Source organism: Sceloporus undulatus, chromosome 4, assembly GCF_019175285.1.
Source record: "Sceloporus undulatus isolate JIND9_A2432 ecotype Alabama chromosome 4, SceUnd_v1.1, whole genome shotgun sequence".
In the NCBI taxonomy this organism is placed as follows: domain Eukaryota; kingdom Metazoa; phylum Chordata; class Lepidosauria; order Squamata; family Phrynosomatidae; genus Sceloporus; species Sceloporus undulatus.
Window position 1 is genome coordinate 143942739 of NC_056525.1, and position 18118 is coordinate 143960856.

Below are 18118 nucleotides of genomic sequence, written 5' to 3' on the forward strand. Positions count from 1 at the left end.
TTATAAAATGCAATTGATCAGAGATTGAGAAAGAATTGGGGATTACTCTTGGTTTTCTGTAATTTCCAGCAAGCATTGAAACAGGGGTTAATTCACACAGTTAATTCATGTATGTTTGCCTAGATTGGGTGTCCATTTGGACACTTAACTCTTACTTTAAAATGTCTTAATATGCTCTCAACATGTCTTGCTTTAAAGTAAACTGCAACATAAATTTCCTATTTCATGTCTTAGCAAAATTCACCAGCAAGACAGCAACAGAAGGTGCCAGAAGGTGAAAAACTCCTCCTGGGCTTTCAAAGAGGGCTAATATGGTTCACCCAACCATGGAGGTTGCCAATTTCTTGTCTACATAGACAAAGTAATTAAGGAATTATAACTTATTGTAGCACACACTTTGAAAACAGCCTGCTTAGCCATTTGTGTCTGTGTCTTCAAGTGGCCTGTTGATTTATGGTGATCCTATGAACTTCATAGAGTTTTCTTAGGCAAAATGTAATCAGAACTTAATAATATTCAGGATGTCTCTCTGTGCGTGTACACATTTGCACAGAATAGAGCTCATTAGAATACCTTCTAGAGAGCAGCTGAGATGACATTTTAGTCAAATATTCAGTTTGTAGTCAGTAAACACTACTAGTTAGCTCAACATTTTGCTAGTAGCTGATTGAAAGTCTTCTAAAACCAAAGTACCACAAACCATGTTATTATGTCATCAAGCCCCAGTCAAAACTGAAGTGATCATCCATGTATAGAGAAGGTTCCAAGAGAGTTATTAAGAGGGAGTTGGGAGGCCAAATTTTCCCTGTGTCACTTTTTTTTCCCTGTCAACTTACCGAGTTATACACATAACAATTGCAACAATAATAGCAATCTGGACAGCTCCAATTATTGCTGCAATGAGGACGTGTGTGAGTTTTTGTCGACTTGGTACCACATAAAGTATGCTAAAGTCCGTCTTTTCACAGTGCTGTCCTGTATATCCAGATTCACACCTGGAAGAAAAGACCAAACCATCCCTTAAATCACAAAGATAATAACAACATATGATGTGATGTATGGGGCTGTCCTTGATAATAACCCAGAATTCTCTGCTAGTACAGAATTAATCTGCTTGAATTCTGTATGATTTAGCTTGATAATGCCTTATTACATTCAGTTCTGAAGAGGGTACATTGGCTGCCTACTTAATCGAGATGTTGGTGCTTACCTTCAAAGCCCTAGATGACTTGGGATCAAAATATCTGAACCCTTCCATCTTCCTGTACATTGAGATCACCAAAGAAGGTGCTTCTCTATGTGCTTACTGTAAAGAGAATATCTTCTATGGGAAGACAGGGAAGGGTCTTCTATGTTGTGGCATCCTGACATGGAAATGCCCTCCCATGTGAGCCATGCCAATACTGTTTCCTTTTCACAACAGGTTAAGAACCATTTATTTATATTTGATTGGTTGATTATAGGTTTTAGCCAATAAATAAATAAATAAATAAATAAATAAATAAAGTATTTGTATTCCGTCTCTCCCGTTTGAAGATCGAGGCAGTTAACAGCAAGGAAAATTTCAAATACAAAGTCACAGAAAAAAATAACAAAACAGTCCCCGAAAACCCCCACTTTTCTACCCTCCCTCCCATCAATACAAAATAACAACAATAAAAATAAAAACATTTAACTGGAATAACATCAGTTAACACAGCTCGGCAAGAAGTGACAGCAATATGACAATAATGGGCAATAATGAGACAATAATGAAAGGGGGGGGGCTGATTAACATGGGAGGTTGATTCTGTTTTAGGCGAGGTTAGTCTGGAAAGGCCCGCCAGAAGTTTTACATTTTATGGGCAGATTTGTGCAAGGGTGGAGACTTCTGTTTAATTTTAATTTCTATGTATAGTACCCTGAAATCTTCTTTGGAACAGTGACAAAGCATCCAAAATTTTAAAATGAGCTGATTGGCCATAGTGAGTTGAGGAAAAGGAATACAAAATTCTGCTGAACCTCATGCCCAAACCCCCGATTTTCTGCAAACTGCATCTTCCATGAAAATGCAATGTGCCTTCCTTTCTTTTTACTCTTTTTTCTTTCATTTTAGTTTAATAAATTCATAAAGAGTCTGCTATGTTCACACAGAAGAAACCTTAGGGTAAGAGGGAGAAATTTATATTTTGGGAATATAAGCATGATTTACTCAGTAATGAGAAAAGAATGCAACACTCATTTGAAGCGTCTAAATTAATCAGCATCTTTGATAATCAGAAACATTATCACTATCAGATTAGACTTCATGAAAGGAGAAATTACAGTCTGACATCTGCATATAAATAAATATTCAAATAATATTGCTACATGTTTTAAAACGATATTGCTTTGAACGGTTTTTAATTCTATTGTTACTTTAATTCTATTTTTAATTTTTGTATGGTATACATTTTAAAACTTGGAAAAGGCTCAATTGAAGGAACAACAAATCAGTCTTTTACAGGAAGTGTGTTACAGGGAAAGGGCAATCAAAGTTAGAGGACTTAAAGAAGAACAAGATGAAAACTATATTAAAACTATATTTTTAATGAGTCCTAAAGTGGAGGAAAGGCAAGACACAATAAAAATACATTTCTATACTTTTTCCAGTAATAAATGCAGAAAAAATTTAACAACAACATGCCCTTCTTTCTCATACCTAGGAGTATGAGTATGAGTATCTTGGTGTCACTCACAGCTGTGCTACAACAAGGGTTCTTGACCATGTATCAGTTGGACCACAAGGAAAGAGAGGTGGCTCTATCCTGGCAACTCTAAAAGGGCAACTGCTGTGGCGGGTGCCACCTGGGCCATATTTATGTCATGAAGGAACAAGATATTAATGGACCTGTATTTTGTAAACTTGGGTACAGATTTCCAAATGGGGCTTTTATTGTTCTCTTGCAGAGAAGGAAACCCAGGGGCCACCTCTCTTTCCTCATGGTCCAACTGATACATGGTCAAGAACCCTTGCTGTAGCACACCTGTGAGTGACACCAAGATAGTAAGCCTGATGTTGGGAGGAAGAGAGAAGGCTTTAGGTTATCCAGGCCTCAGGGACCACGAAGCAGCTAGGATAACTGTTTCAGCACTGCTTAATAGCAAAGTAAAAAGGCAGTGATCCTGATCAAGAATTTCCCTCTCTCAGTGACCCTGGAAGAGCTCCAACCACTGCTTCATGGTGGCTAAGGGTGGCATGGAAGCACAATTCACAATCCCCCACCTTCCCACCAATCCTAATCAAGCCTCTCCAACCCATCATATGTATCTATTGTATGTCTACACATATGGGTATGTGTGCATTTATGTGTGTATTGTCCTCCTGGCCTACTACACTACTCCATGGAGACCTTGTGCTGGTCTATGATAATAATAAAGATTCTATTCTATTCTATTCTATTCTATTCTATGGAGGCCTGGGGCCCAAAAGATTGCCAATCCCTTGTCAGTTGTTTTTTGTGGGTTTTTCGGGCTATGAGGCAATGTTCTAGAAGATTTCTTCCTGACATTTCGTCAGCATCTGTGGCTGGCATCTTCAGAGAAAGGCTGGCAAAGATGCTGGCGAAACATCAGGAAGAAAATCTTATAGAACATGGCCACATAGCCCGGAAAACCCACAAAAAACTATGGATGCCGGCCATAAAAGCCTTCAACTTCACCTTGTCAGTTGACTTACCGGCAAGAAGCCTTCTGTGTAGAATATATGAATTCACACTTCCCATGGATACAATACCCACTGAAACTTTCTGAGCAAGGAATGTGGTTTCCAATATAGATGTCTTCTCTTTGATCACTTGCGTCTTTAAAAAAAAAGGAGAGGAAGGGAAAGGAAAGGAAGAAAAGAAAGATTATTTTTCACTCATATTATTGCATGTTGTTCTGAAAGGGTTCTATCTCTCTAGTGGTACGCAGTGCTTCTCAATAACATAGAAACAACTGTATATAGTGATCTCATGGGGCACATGTTAGGACTATTTCAGCATTTAAAGTTACCTATTAATTTATATAAGCCTGAAAAACATTTCAATAATGGGATCTTAAGAGTTTTTGTCTATTCTAAATGCTCAAAAATTTGGATAGAAAGACTTGGGATAATTCAACACCAGAGCAAGAAATATTCAGTGCAATTGACATTCAGACAATTTATTATTACCACTTTATTATAACTTTGCTTCGAGGCTAACACACTATATTATGGTACTGGATGAATTTTTCTAGAGCAATAGGATTCCATTTTCACAGTACAGGATTATTCCACAAATGAGGCAATAACAACAATAATTACAAACACTAAGAAAATTCCAGTGCAAGAAACTACTTATCATGATTAAATAATAATGGCAAATTTGTCCATGCTCAAAGGTAACTGCATCTTAGGCAAAAAAAAATTCACTTTGGTTTGAATTTGAGATTATCTATCTATTGATTGATCGATCAATAGACAGACAGATTGATAGATAGCATCATCTGCATCATGATTCTGCATCACAAAATGCTTCTCAAGATCCAAAGTTTCAATCTCAAGAAGAAAGAGTGCAAGGAGTTAATATTGGCAAGCAGAAGAAAACAGAGGTTTCTGTTAGTTTTCAGGAATTCCTCCCATCCCAAGTCTCTCAAACAGGCCTTAGAGTTCACATATCTAGATATTAGAGAGTTCTAAAAAGCAGTTAAACCAATCAGATTTCAGCATGTTTACCTGCCTGAAGGAGGCTTGTTGTACTGGATCTGAATGCTGAATATATCCTTCAGCAGGCAGACCTTTCAGCTCAGAAGCCACAAAGGCAAGCAAAGCAAGATGACATGGAAGCAAATGAAGCCAAGATTTGTAATACCAGAAAAGTACAATGATTTTATCCTGGCTCCATCTATAAGACTCCCACAGGAAATACGGAGAAAAAGAAGTCAAGATCAAGAACCAGCATAGGATAATGGTATGGTGACAGAGGGAACCAAGGCATCCAGATGATAAGTGGTATTGGAGTTGTGCCTACACATCTTTCAGGGAGTGCCACAGACTGCTATGCAACCTGAAGGAATGCTTGCATAAATAGGTCTTGGAGACCTCCTTATATAAGCAAGTTTCTTAAAAAACTGCTTACATAACTGAGGTCACTCAAACATAAGCTATTAGCAGTATTCCAGCCAAACAATATTACTAGCCATTACAGTCTAAACTGGATCTCTTAGCCTTGAAAGAAATGTACAGTATTCTGAAATCATGTAGGGGTGGTTCATGTATCTATGTGATTTCTCCATATAACTGCTCCTCTTGAATGTGTGAACTGTCCCTTTGGAAATGCCCAAGTGATACATGTATGGTTATCCTTTCTATAGTTCTTAAAATATTTCTTAAACTGACTTTCACCAGGTAGTTATCATCAAGGCAGAGTACAAAACAAGACTTTAAAGCACAACAACATAGACTGTCCCTCACGGACATATAATGTAGAAGAGCCCTCACATTGTGTGTCAATGTGCATAGATCCTCCCTAGATGATCTTAAAAGACAAACAGCCATATACAAGGTTCAGATATTTGGGTCACAAGCTGTAAAATGCCTTAACGGTTGAAACCAGAATTGCAAGCTAGGTCCAAAAGCAATATAGGTTGAATCTTCCTTATTCAAAATACTTGGGACTAAAAATGTTTTGTATTTTAGATTTTATTTTATTTTGGATCTTGGAATATTTGCATATATGTAACAACTTTCATTTGCATTTGATTTTGGTGTCAGGTACCAGTCCTGAAAAACATCAAAATCAAGACCCAGCAAATGCAAATGAAAACCATCCAGGGTGGGGGGGTTTCCCAACAAACAATGGATAATTAATTAAATAGACACTTTGAGGCCTTACCATTTAACAGAACAATATACAGACTAACATGTAAATCACTTCCTCTCAACCAACAGTATATATACCCCACGCTCTTCCGTGCCAGCATTCTCTGAAGATGCCAGCCATAGCTGCTGGCAAAACATCACGAAAAAACTCTTGTAGAACATGGCCTCATAGCCCGGGAAAAAACCAACAAAAATTATTCTCCTGCATATTTTTCTTCCTGCAATACTAGAGAGCTGGCATATTGGGGAGACAGTTGTAGCTTAGTCTTCTTTATGACATACTTGTTGTCTATAAGCGAGGATCTTTATTTTTTACTTTTAGCCTGCAGACTGAAGTGTTAGGAACCCAGGTGTTCTGTATCATCTGACTGGTGCTGAGTTCCTCTTTGATCTTGCATTACTCAATTATCAAAGGAATCAAAAGTCATGCCTGTGGAAAAAGTCCTAGGATGCATATTCAAGATTACTTAACTGCTTTTTCACATTTTAACTGTCTATGTGGTACAATTGGAATAAGGAAGTACAGTCCAACCTTCATGTCTGCGGATTTGCCATCTGTGGATTTCAGCATCCATGGACGGCAAGCCTGCTTGGGGGAGGGGGGGTGGCAGAGGAGGAGGAGGAGGGAGCAGGAAGAAGGAAGAGGCGGAGGAAGAGGTGGCGGCAGAGGAAAAAAAAGGAGGACGAAGGAAGAGGAAGAAGGGCAGAGGAATAAGTAGTGGGGGAAAGAAGAGGAAGAGGAGGAAGAAGAATGGTGATGACAAGGGTAAGAGGAGAAGGAGGAAGAGGAGTAAGGATGAGGAGAAAATTGGAAGAGTGGCGGTGGTAGCAGCAGCAGTGGCAGTGGGGATGGAGGAGGAGGAGGAGGGAAGTAAGAAGAGGAGGAGGAGGAGGAGGAGGAGGAGGAGGAAGAGTGGCATTAGTGGCAGGGAGGGTAAGAAGAGGAGGAGGAAGAGAGGCAGCCACCTGCCGTGGCGAGATGGCTTTCAGGGGCAGCAGAGCAGCAAAGTCACATTATCCCAATGGTGGCTATCCCACCATTGAATACAATAGGACTTGAACATCCATGGATTTTGGTATCCACGGGGGGTCCAGAATGGATCCCTCATGGATACCGAAGGCCCACTGTATAGGTTCAATCTCCCTTATTTGAAATACTTGGGACGAGAAGTGCTTCACATTTTGAAATACTGGCCTATACATAATGAGGCATCTTGAAGATAGGACCCAAGTCTAAACAAGAAATCCATTTATGTTTTGTGTACACCTTGTACACATGGATTGAAGGTAATTTTATATACAATATTTTTAATAATTCTTTGCATAAAATAAAGTGTATGTACACTGAACCATCAGAAAGCAAAGCTGTCACTATCTCTCAACCACCCATGTGGATGATTTTGGAGTATTCCATCTTTCAGAATTCTGGATAAGGGATATTCAACCTGTATCAAAAGACTACAGTCTTACTATTTCCATCTTTAGCCAAGGAGTAGTGGTAAGTTAATTCAGATTCAATTAATTTGAAAATGTGTATTCACAGAAAATGGTGCTCCATTCTCTCTCCCAAAGAGAACTTCAGAACCCCAAAGTTCTTTCCTTTTTTTCTTTTCATTGCAGCAGAACTTTCTTCAATAAAAGGCAAAACCGTGGTACCCCGGGTTACGAAAATTAATTCGTTCCGCGGCGCCCTTCGTAACCCGAAATCTTTCGCAACCCGAAAAAGCCCTAGGCGCTAGCGCTGGAAGCCGCGATTTCGTGCGAAAAAGTGCCGAAAAGCACCAAAATTTTTTTCGTAAGCTGAAAAAAAAACGTAACCCGGAACAGTTTTTTCCTATGGAATTTTTTCGTATCCCGGAAAATTTCGTAACGCGGTGCTTTCGTTATCCCGGGGGTACCACTGTAATAAAATGACAGAAGGATGAAACTGCTTTTTTGTAGAAACACCTTCTTTCCTAGTTTCTTCCTGTTTTAAAATCACTTTAAATCTAAAGTGCAGGACACAGGAATCTATTTTGTAGGAATAAGTCAGTCTTCAGAAAAATACATGAAAGCCTCCTTTCCCTTCTTTAAATAACCAAAAATGTGTTTAGCAATATGTAAGAAAAACACATAGAGCTCAGGACAAAAGAGAAACACGCCTAAAACCATTCTTGGACATGAAGAAAAAAAGAATACAACATCAGTTCATTTGAGCCTATTTATCTTGCAAAAATTTCCTTGAATAAATAAAATGGCTTGCTTTATTATACAAAATGTCTCCTAGCACACTTGCAGAACTGCCAGGGCCATTGGAGATGACTGATGTAAAATGGCATTTGTTCATGCAGAATTGCATCATTTTGGAATAAGTTGGAGGCAGCCATTCACTTTTTTAACACGTTTAACTCAATTATTAAAGAATTTCAAAATGCTTTCCAATAAATACTTTTTGGAACAAAAGGAATGAACAAAAATGTACATGCCTTTTATTAGGGCCTGGTAAAACTGTCAACTTTTAGGGAGAAGAAAAAAAAATCCATAAATGAATACATTTCACAGCATCTAGTTTTAGAACGTATACCTTTCACATCCGGCCGATACTGCATTCCATCATCCTTCTTCCCCAATAAGCTAGTGTCATCTGAGTCTGTTTGTGGGATATTTTTTTAAAGAAGAGAGATCCAAAGTCAGTTATTGATTTTGGTAACATATTAGTACCCAAGGGACAACTGAACAGCAGCAGGCTGATACACACAGAATAGCCTGAATCCTATTTTAAGCCATTAACTAGAATAGATGTACCGAATCAGTTGAATCACCTACTGTTGACTACCAAGTTATCAATGATTTTTGATATGGCTAAAAAAATTTATTGATCGGGGCCCTTTCACACTACCTAATTAACTCCCTATATTCCATTTTAACTGTCATGGCAGCATCCTGTGGAATCCTGGGATAGGTATTTCCTTTAACCAAAACTAACATACCACAAGATTTCACAGCTGTAATGGAATATAGTGACATAATTGTACTGAGTGTGAAAGGACTGCCTTTCATCTCTTCATGATTTTAATGTTTGAGCTCCAGGAGGAGGCAGGAGGGTAAAGTTGTCCAACCCTTCCCCTCCCTCCAAGATTTGGTACCTTCCCATTTTCCACATGTACAGTGAACCAAATAGAAGTAGCAAAAGATGATCAAAACAAAGACCACTTTTTATGTTTAGTCATGCTATTTATTTCAGCAGCACCATCCGCAAAAACGACACCAATCCTCACATTAGGAAATGTCATGACACAAAGATAGGGAAACCCCACTCCCTTCTTCTACACCAGGGAGCTTCTGTTGCACCGTGGTTAAATGCTGGTGCTTGCAGCCACTCACTCACAGCCACAAGGTTGTGAGTTCGATTCCAGCCAGGGCTCCGTCGACTCAGCCTGGCATCCTTCCAAGGTCACTAAATGAGTACCAGCTTGCTGGGGCAATTAACCTTACATGTTGTAAACCTCTTAGAGACTGCTTAGTTCAATATGAAGTGGTATAGAAATGTAGCTGCTATTGCTATTCTTGTAATCCCCACTGATAGTGTCTTATTCCTACAGTACCATAATGTTCTTTCTTCAAAATTCCTCCATTTATAAAAACCCCACAACTGGCTAGGCTATGTTCAGTCTCTGTATGTTCCACTTCTGTACCGCACAGAAAAGAGCAGTGCTTCCAACTCAACTGCTATGGATGTAACAATAGTATTTTAACTGTGCTAAAAGATTTGAAGAATCACAGAGCAAACAGGTTGCCTTGATAAGATTTCTAGTCATCAAAGGTTGGCTTTTGTTGCTTTAACGAGCTGACTGTCCCTCCTCTTTCATCTAAATAAATTATGCAGCATAACATAAAGTATGAAGATTTGCTTCACTGATTATACATGGTACAGAATTACTTATATTTCTGACAGAGTCCTGAACAAAACAATGGAGGTTGATTGTTTCTTTGTTTTCTATGGGAACAGCAATAGGAATAGCAAGTATATTTCTATCCGCTTAGCCATGCACTTAAGCACCCCCTAAGCAGTTTACAGCATGTAAGCTCATTGCTCCCAACAAGTTGGTCACATTTAGCAACCTCAGAAGGATGCTAGGCTGAGTCCAACCCTGAGCCCCTGGTTGGTACGAACTCACAACTTGTGGACTGTGAGTGAGTGGCTGCAGTACAGGCATTTAACCACTGCCGCCACTAGAGCTACATGTCTGTTTCACAATTTTTGTACATCTCCATGTACATTTCACAAAACGCTGCAGCCATTGGGATGTGTAAAGAGAGAAGCAACGGCTCAATTCAGGCAATAGACAAGTGACAATACCAGGAATGCACATGGATTAATGCACTTGGAACCATCAGGTGCTGTTGGAGTTACTACCTCCAACATAGAAGGAGTTTGCGGAGTCCTATGTAAACCGTGTAAATGGGCAACAGTGTTTCTTTTCAAAATTCAAGAACAGATTTTCAATAAAATTTGAAGCATGCATTTCATTTTTCCAAGAGCAGCCATTATATAGCAGGAGTGGGAAGCATGTAGTCCTCCAGATATTGTTGTGCTGCGATTCTGGCAGCCACTTGGCCAGGGAGGGGTGAGGAATTCTGGGCATTGTAGTGCTGCAACACTGGGGGCCACATGATTCACACCTTGTATTAGGGAACTATCCTGTGAGTGGCTGATACTCAGGGAGAAGATGGACCCTGAGAGAATACAAGAGGCAGGGACAGAAAAAAAGAGAGCTCTGAAGGCTTTGTTGTTTTTGTAAGACAATGCTCTAGATAAGTTTATTACAAGAGGAGCACGAATTTGAGGATCCCTTACTACCCTTTATCTCATTGCACAACAAACATTTCTTCCATTGTCACATAAACCTGGCCACTGTCGAATAACACTATTTTCTGGCTTGAGGGGGTGAAAGTACTTTTGAGGAAGCATTTCCTAGGATGTTCCGCTGTAGGATTAAGTATGGGATATGTTTTCAACTTTCAACTTTTAATTGTGTGACCTTGCCCTGGAACCACAGACCACCAAAATCTGGTTATAAATATTTTAAACAACAAAGCAAAGTGTGTTTAATTAGAAATAACTTTAATGTCAAACATGGGAAAACATACATTTCTTGCCTCAAGTATATATGCCATTGTGCTCTGAGTTTATTATTTCCACAAGCTTACATGTGAAATTTTGGTATGTGGTCTAACAACTGACTTTTGTTTTCTGAAGCAGGATATATAAACTGGTGCAAAAAAACACAGAAAAACTGCACTGTCTTTCCCTCCAGTGTACCCACCTTATCGACTGATACCATCTGAGGGCTATTCTTCCTTATCAGCATGTTTGTATAGATTTCTCTCACAAAGGGGAATCTTTTGCCTGTATCACATAGCCCAAAAGGATGCTAGACCATGAGAACATACCCCCATTCTTTTCTATCACTCTTCTACTATTTTGACAGTAAATCTTATTTCCATTGTCAAGCATAGGGCCTTTTATGTGAGGGCACTGAAGTGTGCCCAACTGCCTTTTGTCCTTGGATATTCCTCCAAGCCCTGAAGCACCAATAAATGGACTGGTGACAGAGACAAGAGGAGAAAGAGAAGAAGTACTATTACTACTTTTTCCAGTTTCTGTGGCTGAGTGCTCCAGTTTTCAAACAGCAGGAGAGAATGAGAAAAAAGGTTCAATAAATAAGTAAATAAATAATCACCACTAATGATGTTGCAGACAAATATCCAATATTTGTGATGTCCATCAAAAAAGATGACAGCCCTATAACACAAGACATTCTCCATGGGCAGCCATAGGCAGAACACATCAAAATATGTTTGTTTTTATTGTACTAAAATCGATTGAGAACAGACTCATGAATGACACTATGAAGTGCAAGAGTCATGAAAACACTTAGCTTCCACTGTTTCCAGGGCTGTGTGCTTCCCGCCATTAAAACGGAAGGAGTGGGAGAAAATCTACATTTTACGCTATCTACATGAATTGTGTGAAGTACACATATTATTCAAAATAAACATATTGGCACAAATTCTCTTGTTTTGCAGATTCTAGTGTCTCTGTGCTATGGCTAGTCCTCAGATAGGGGTAGAAGTCATGCAAGGCACTGAGAGAGACACATTTCTTTCTGGAAATCTTACCTGGCAACTCCTCTGGTTTTTTCCCACATTTCACCTAGGACTGTCTAAAACTTTCTTTAAAACCATAATTTGAATGTGTGTACAGTTTAAAAGAAAAGAAGAACCTTTGGGGAAATTTAATACTGGACATATTTGTGCATGTTGTATCCTTCCAATGCTTCTCCAAAATCACACACAGAGCCTCCTGACATTAAAAACATTACCTCTCTTAGTGTTCTAGTAAATGGTAACATCTAGTGAGAAGAGGAAAGTTAGAAGTACCTGAGCAATGTCCAAGGTGTCTGATATCAATCTGTTCTTGTCTCAGGCAAGATGCTTCTCGAACAAAGCATGGGTTATTATAAGAACTTCCATCAGATGCACAGACAGGGTTGAAACTGTAGCCACTACAGTCTATGTTGCACACACACCTGTTTACACAAACATACATTTAAATGCAGAACACTCACTTCAGGACTTCATAGATATGACATTTTTCTGTTTGCATGACATGTATGAAAGGCAATCATAACCTTCATTAAGACATATATGTACTTAATTTAATCATATGGGTGAACAAAACCATCTAATATGCACTCATGAACCTAAAGAGGAAACACATAAGACTGAAAGCTGAAGCACATGACTGGTAAAGAGTGGCCGGAGGCTGCTCCAGCTGCAATCAGACTGGGACTGCAGTGACTGCACAGCCTCCTCCCAAAGTGAGCCACTGCTGCAGTCCCAAGCTGGCACTGCCAGGAGTCTGATGTTATATCCGCTCCTATTTGATCCAGTCCAAAATAGCGGATTGCAGTGCCGAAGCAGCTTCCAAGCACTTTGAAGGCATGAATCATCTGAGTGCCACACCCACACAGCACTTAGAAGCTGCCTTATCTGGCACGTGTGTTTTGGGTCTCACTACTATGGCCAAGCGTCTGATCTGCTAGTGATGATCACTAATCTGCAATGAAATAAACCATTCCACTTAATAACCCGTTTTATCAGCCCAGCTACCAATTGCTTTGTTCAGTGGCACACAAACAGTGCAGAAATACCATACAACATGCATCACCCATGCAGTAAATTAAGCCCCTGCGTAGTTTTGCATACATCTGCTTTTCAGGTTCCATTTATTCTGATATTCAGCCTCCACCTCTGGTCAAACAGATACCTCAGGAAACCCATAAGCAGATCATGTAGCTGATTCCACTTCACCCCCTGCATTTATTTCTAGCACCTGGTATTCAGAGACACAGAAGACTAGCTCCAGAAAGGTGAAACAGAAACATCGCATGGCATGCAGATTGCCTTTGCTGAATCAGTACATGTTTTGTTTGAAAACCAAAATGACTCGGTTGGTGGGAAGCAATGTGGTCCAACTGCTGAAATTAAACAGATGTATCCTGAAACAGTGCTTGGAAGAAAGGGGAGCTATGTTTAATCTACTTTTTAAAGAAGAGAGGGTTATAGCCATAGAGCAAGATTCAAGCCACATTAGTTATTCTTGGGTTCCACTGATATCAGAGTGAAACATTAGTCTTCATAGGTTCCACTGATTTCGATGGGATCTGAGTGCAGTTAAAATAGCCTGGATCCAACTTCTTCAAAAAGAGTGGTGACAGCTAGAAATATTATGTAACACACCGTTTTTTCCTTGTCAGAGTGACATTGGTCAAGAATGGATAGTTTAACAGCCAGTATATAAGAAGCTGCCTAATACTGAATCAGGCCACTGGACTACCTTGTTCAATATTGTCCATACCAGGTGTGGACAACAGCTGTGGCGCTAGGGACTACTTTTCAGACTGACCATGTGCTTGGAAGCAGCATTTTTATTTTATTTTTTCACCTTTTCTTTATAGGAAGCATGACTGGGACAGATCTAACAAAAGCAGAAATATTCACTTGTGAAACAATCAATACATTTCTGAGTGTTAACAAATTAAAGTGTTCCCCAGTACCCTACCATTCACACTCAATCGTGGATGAAGCAGTGGTGAGTTGGGAGCAGACACTGCTGGTTGGGTGGCTTCTACGCAAAGCAGGCAGTAGCAGTGGTGAGGGGTGCAGCCCCCATTCTTCTTGTCCCCTTTGGTGGCACCCTACATGTCGTGGGTGGACTGTCTACATGAGATCCAGAGTGCCCTATCCAAGTAGTGCCACAACAAGGCCTTGTGCACCCTATGCCTGCTACCAAGCCCTGACAGGAGGGGAGGATGGAAGGAAGGAATGAAGAAAAAAAAAAACTCCAAAAAGGCTGAGTGATGGCAATGGCGGTAGCGATGACCCTGGACATTTGCTATATGTCTCTTTACCCTAAATCTGGCCCTGGTTCTCGAGGGGAACAAGTTGTATGCCAACCTGAATCTTCCCTTCAGCTACTCTCTCCTCTGCAGGTGGGATGGGGATATTTTGACACTGAGCATGAAAATATAAGGTTCGCGATTACCTGCGGTTTTGTGTATCCATGTGAAGTCCTGGAATGTATTCCCCACAGATATGTGGGTCATGTTGTATTTCATTAAATGTTATTGTATTCATTAAACTTATTATTTCTTAGTGGTGAAAAATTTAATCTTCCCCAAACCTACTCAGTTTTATTACAATAAAATATCTTTGCTTAAGAAAACACTTTAGAAAGTAGGGCTGTTTTGTTTTTAAGTGACTTGAAGTCAATGTGGAACACTTTAGGCTGAAGCCTTTCAAAGCACTTATTGAAGATGTCAGGGATTGAACCTGAGACTTTCTATACACAAAGCACCTGATCTGCGACTGAGCCATGGCTCCTTCTTTGTTGACAGGCACTTACCATCGAAGGACACAAACTGCCAATTAATGAGTTTGTTAATTAATTTATTTTTATCAGCGGTGTGTGTGTGTGTTGGGGGGGGATATGTGTGTCTATTTTTAATTTTTTTGTTATGCATCTTGAAAACACATCCAGATTATGGCAAGTTTAATACAGGGTTTTCTTGCCTAGGTTTATTCAGAGGTCTTCCATTGCTTTCCCTCTGAGGGAGGGTGACATACCCAAGGTTACCCACTGGGTTTCCATGGCTGAGAAGATATTCAAACCTTGGTCTCCAAGAGTCCTAGTCCAACAACCAAACCATGCTGTCTATACATCCCTAAATGTATACCTTTGATTTTCTGCCCAACACTAGAAACATTATACCATCTCCATTCCAAGTGGGGAAAAATCCTTTAAAAAGCATATACGTCAGATTTTGTCTTTGTTCAAAAATAGTATGAAGAAGAAAAGTCAGTACAAACTTTTGTTCCTTCTTACAAATCAAAACAAAGTTGGTACTGTTGTGGTGTTTTTTGTTTTTTTTTAAAAACAACACATTCCAACAGCTGAAAATAAAGCACAGCAACAAAACCTTTATGCTTTTAAAAACCCTGTCACAGAGGTTTGATTATGCAGGCCTAAAAAACAAGATTATGCAATCTGGTTTATTTACTATCATATTCAATAAAACCACTGGTAGACATTTCATCACTGTTTAATTTCACTGCCAACACAGGGTTGCAAAAGAGAGAGCTTACATCTGTATGTGTATATGCCTTGAAGTAATCTGTCAACTTACTGATGACCCATGAATTTCATAGGGCTTTCTTAGGCAAGGAATATTCAAGAAACTCATTTCTCTGAAATATAGCCTACAGTACTTCGTATTCCTTGGCAGTCTCCCATTCAAGTACTAACCTGGGCTATCCCTTGTTTGCTTCCAATAATCAGATGGGCCTTTAGGATATTTAGACAAGGATATTCATATCCAACCTCTTTATACAGTTGGGAAAGTGCCTTTGCAACCACAACCCTGCCCAATCTATACACTCCCCTCTGGTGCCAAATCTAAATACAACTTTGTATTGTAGCTTGAAAAGTATCTGAAAATACTTTCCTTTTTCCATTTTGTCTCAAACAGACATCAAGAACAAAGGTTTATTAAGACCTTGCTCACCCAACATAGCTATGAAGACCTGTTCTATAGCTGTGCATCAGCATTTTTATATGACAGCGATAGCCAACGTCTGCCATATCGGGAGTGACTGTTCTCCAGGGAATGGGCTGAAGCCTGGGAGTTATGAGCATCATAATAAATTTGGTATCATCTATCAATTAATATTCACAGTTACAGAGCACCCAGCTTTGCATAGAGGTATGCTTATTTATATTGCATGGATAAAATTGAAAAGGGAGATGCAACAATAAAATGAGGAATTTCTTGTTTTCTCATATAGGTTGAAAATATTTTGGTAACCTCAGCAGAGCTGGGTAATTCTTTAAAATCTGATGTAATTGTATATGTAATAGGTTTTTAGACTATTTAAATTATTTTTATTGTTTTAAACTGATTTAGCCTGTTTGTTTTAATTCTAATTGTTAAGGCACCCTCAGATCTTTTGATATAAGGGATTACTTTACAATTTAAAAATGCTTTGGGGTCATAAGCCACCAGCTGGTTGCTGCACAGATGTCCCTGGACTAAATGTCAGTTTAGATGTGCTTTAACACGCACCAGAATCCATTTCTGACCTTGCAAGTTTTTCCAATTAAATAGCCAAAAAAGAGAAGGCATGAGGCAGAAGAACAGAGCAAAACAAAGAGAATGCTGGAATATCTACAGACATTACACTAGCGCCATAGAATCATTAGAGAAAGCTGTTGTAAGGCTTCTTGTGTAACCTCTCTTGTTAATTTATTTCTTCTATGCAAGTTTAACAGTTTTGACCTATGCATATTCATCACTTGATAATAGCAATATCAGGTGATAATTTAAATACAGTACATGAATAAAATATCAGAGATTGAACACAGGCCTGCCTGCCTGAAAACTGGAAAAGGCTCTTGTACCTTTCATGGTTGTGTAGACAAGAAATACCAGCTGAAATTCCCTTTTCTATTCAGTCATTAAAGATACGGGAAACCTCAAAAGGTTTAAATTCTGGCAATCCTAAAAATACCACAAACATAGGCTTCAAATTACTTCACTTTATGTTCTATGTTTTTCAACAGAGAAATTCATTGGCAATATGGGAAGCGCAAAACAATTAGAATTTTGGTATCTGTTTGTGAACCAGAATTCAGTTTTCTTAAGCCTGACTTTACTGAAAGTAGGCAAGTGTCCATACAAAAATATTTTCACTATTACTTTTGTATGTGTGCATGTGCCTTCAAGTCGCCTGTCGACTTATGGCAACCTCATGAATTTCATAGATTTTTTAAAAGAAAACTTAGAAATACTCAAAAGTGGTTTTGCCAGCTCCTTCCTCTGAAATGTAGCTTATAACACCTGGTAGTCATTGGTGGTTTCCATCCAAGTACTAACCAGGGTTGATCCTGCTCCATTTCCAAGATCTTACCGGATCAGGTCCCTTTGGGGTATTTACTCTCACAGTATCATTATTCTAGCAGACAATTGAGCACATTTATACATAATCCACGAGCCGTAGATGACAATAGTACTATATGTAGGTAATTGCATAATAACTATAATAATTATGTAATCATTAACAACTATTAAAATCTTGAAAGCTTTAGCTTGCTCATTTTTGCAATACTTCATTGAAGAAAACTGAATGTTTGCCTAGAGTGACATAACCTTTTCAATTTTCTGACATTTCAATATGTTCCTTACTTTTGTGTGCATTTTCAAATGTAAACCAATTCATGGGCTTGTCAGATTTAAATAGAAACCTACATTTAACTACTTACTACAATTTATGGTAAGATTAAAGGGCAGTGCTAACAATATGGCTGTGCTTCCTGGGAGAGGGGGGTGGTTGTACAGTGATAGTCCAAAAAAGTAAGTTTTCCAAGTACTGTTTTTTGTTTTACTTGTGTGGCTGTGAATGTAGCGGTGAATAAGACCGAGGCTTTAAATGTTAAGGAAAAAGCAACATGGGATATACAGTAAATGAAATAAAACATGTATGTGAGAGTCAGGGTGACTCAGCAGAAGCCAATTGAGAACCACACAGGTGTAAATGGTAATACAATTAACAAGTCCTGAATGCCAAGGACAAGAAATGTAAAGTGGATAATTGGACACACCTGACAATTGTTAAGTGGTCAAGGCTGAGATGATGAAATCATTAATTGTAGGA

At 39.1% G+C, this 18118-nt stretch overlaps 1 protein-coding gene across 1 annotated transcript in view; it reads right to left on the bottom strand.

Annotated features, from left to right (window-relative positions):
* TMEFF1 (transmembrane protein with EGF like and two follistatin like domains 1) overlaps positions 1-18118 on the bottom strand; it is a 105115-nt gene that overhangs the window by 5180 nt on the left and 81817 nt on the right. Inside the window, exons 6-9 of the mRNA XM_042461902.1 lie at positions 12287-12435; positions 8427-8492; positions 3698-3821; positions 837-995 (exon numbers count right to left, since the gene is read on the bottom strand). Coding sequence (XP_042317836.1) covers positions 837-995; positions 3698-3821; positions 8427-8492; positions 12287-12435 — 498 coding nt within the window. The remainder of the gene's footprint in view (positions 1-836; positions 996-3697; positions 3822-8426; positions 8493-12286; positions 12436-18118) is intronic.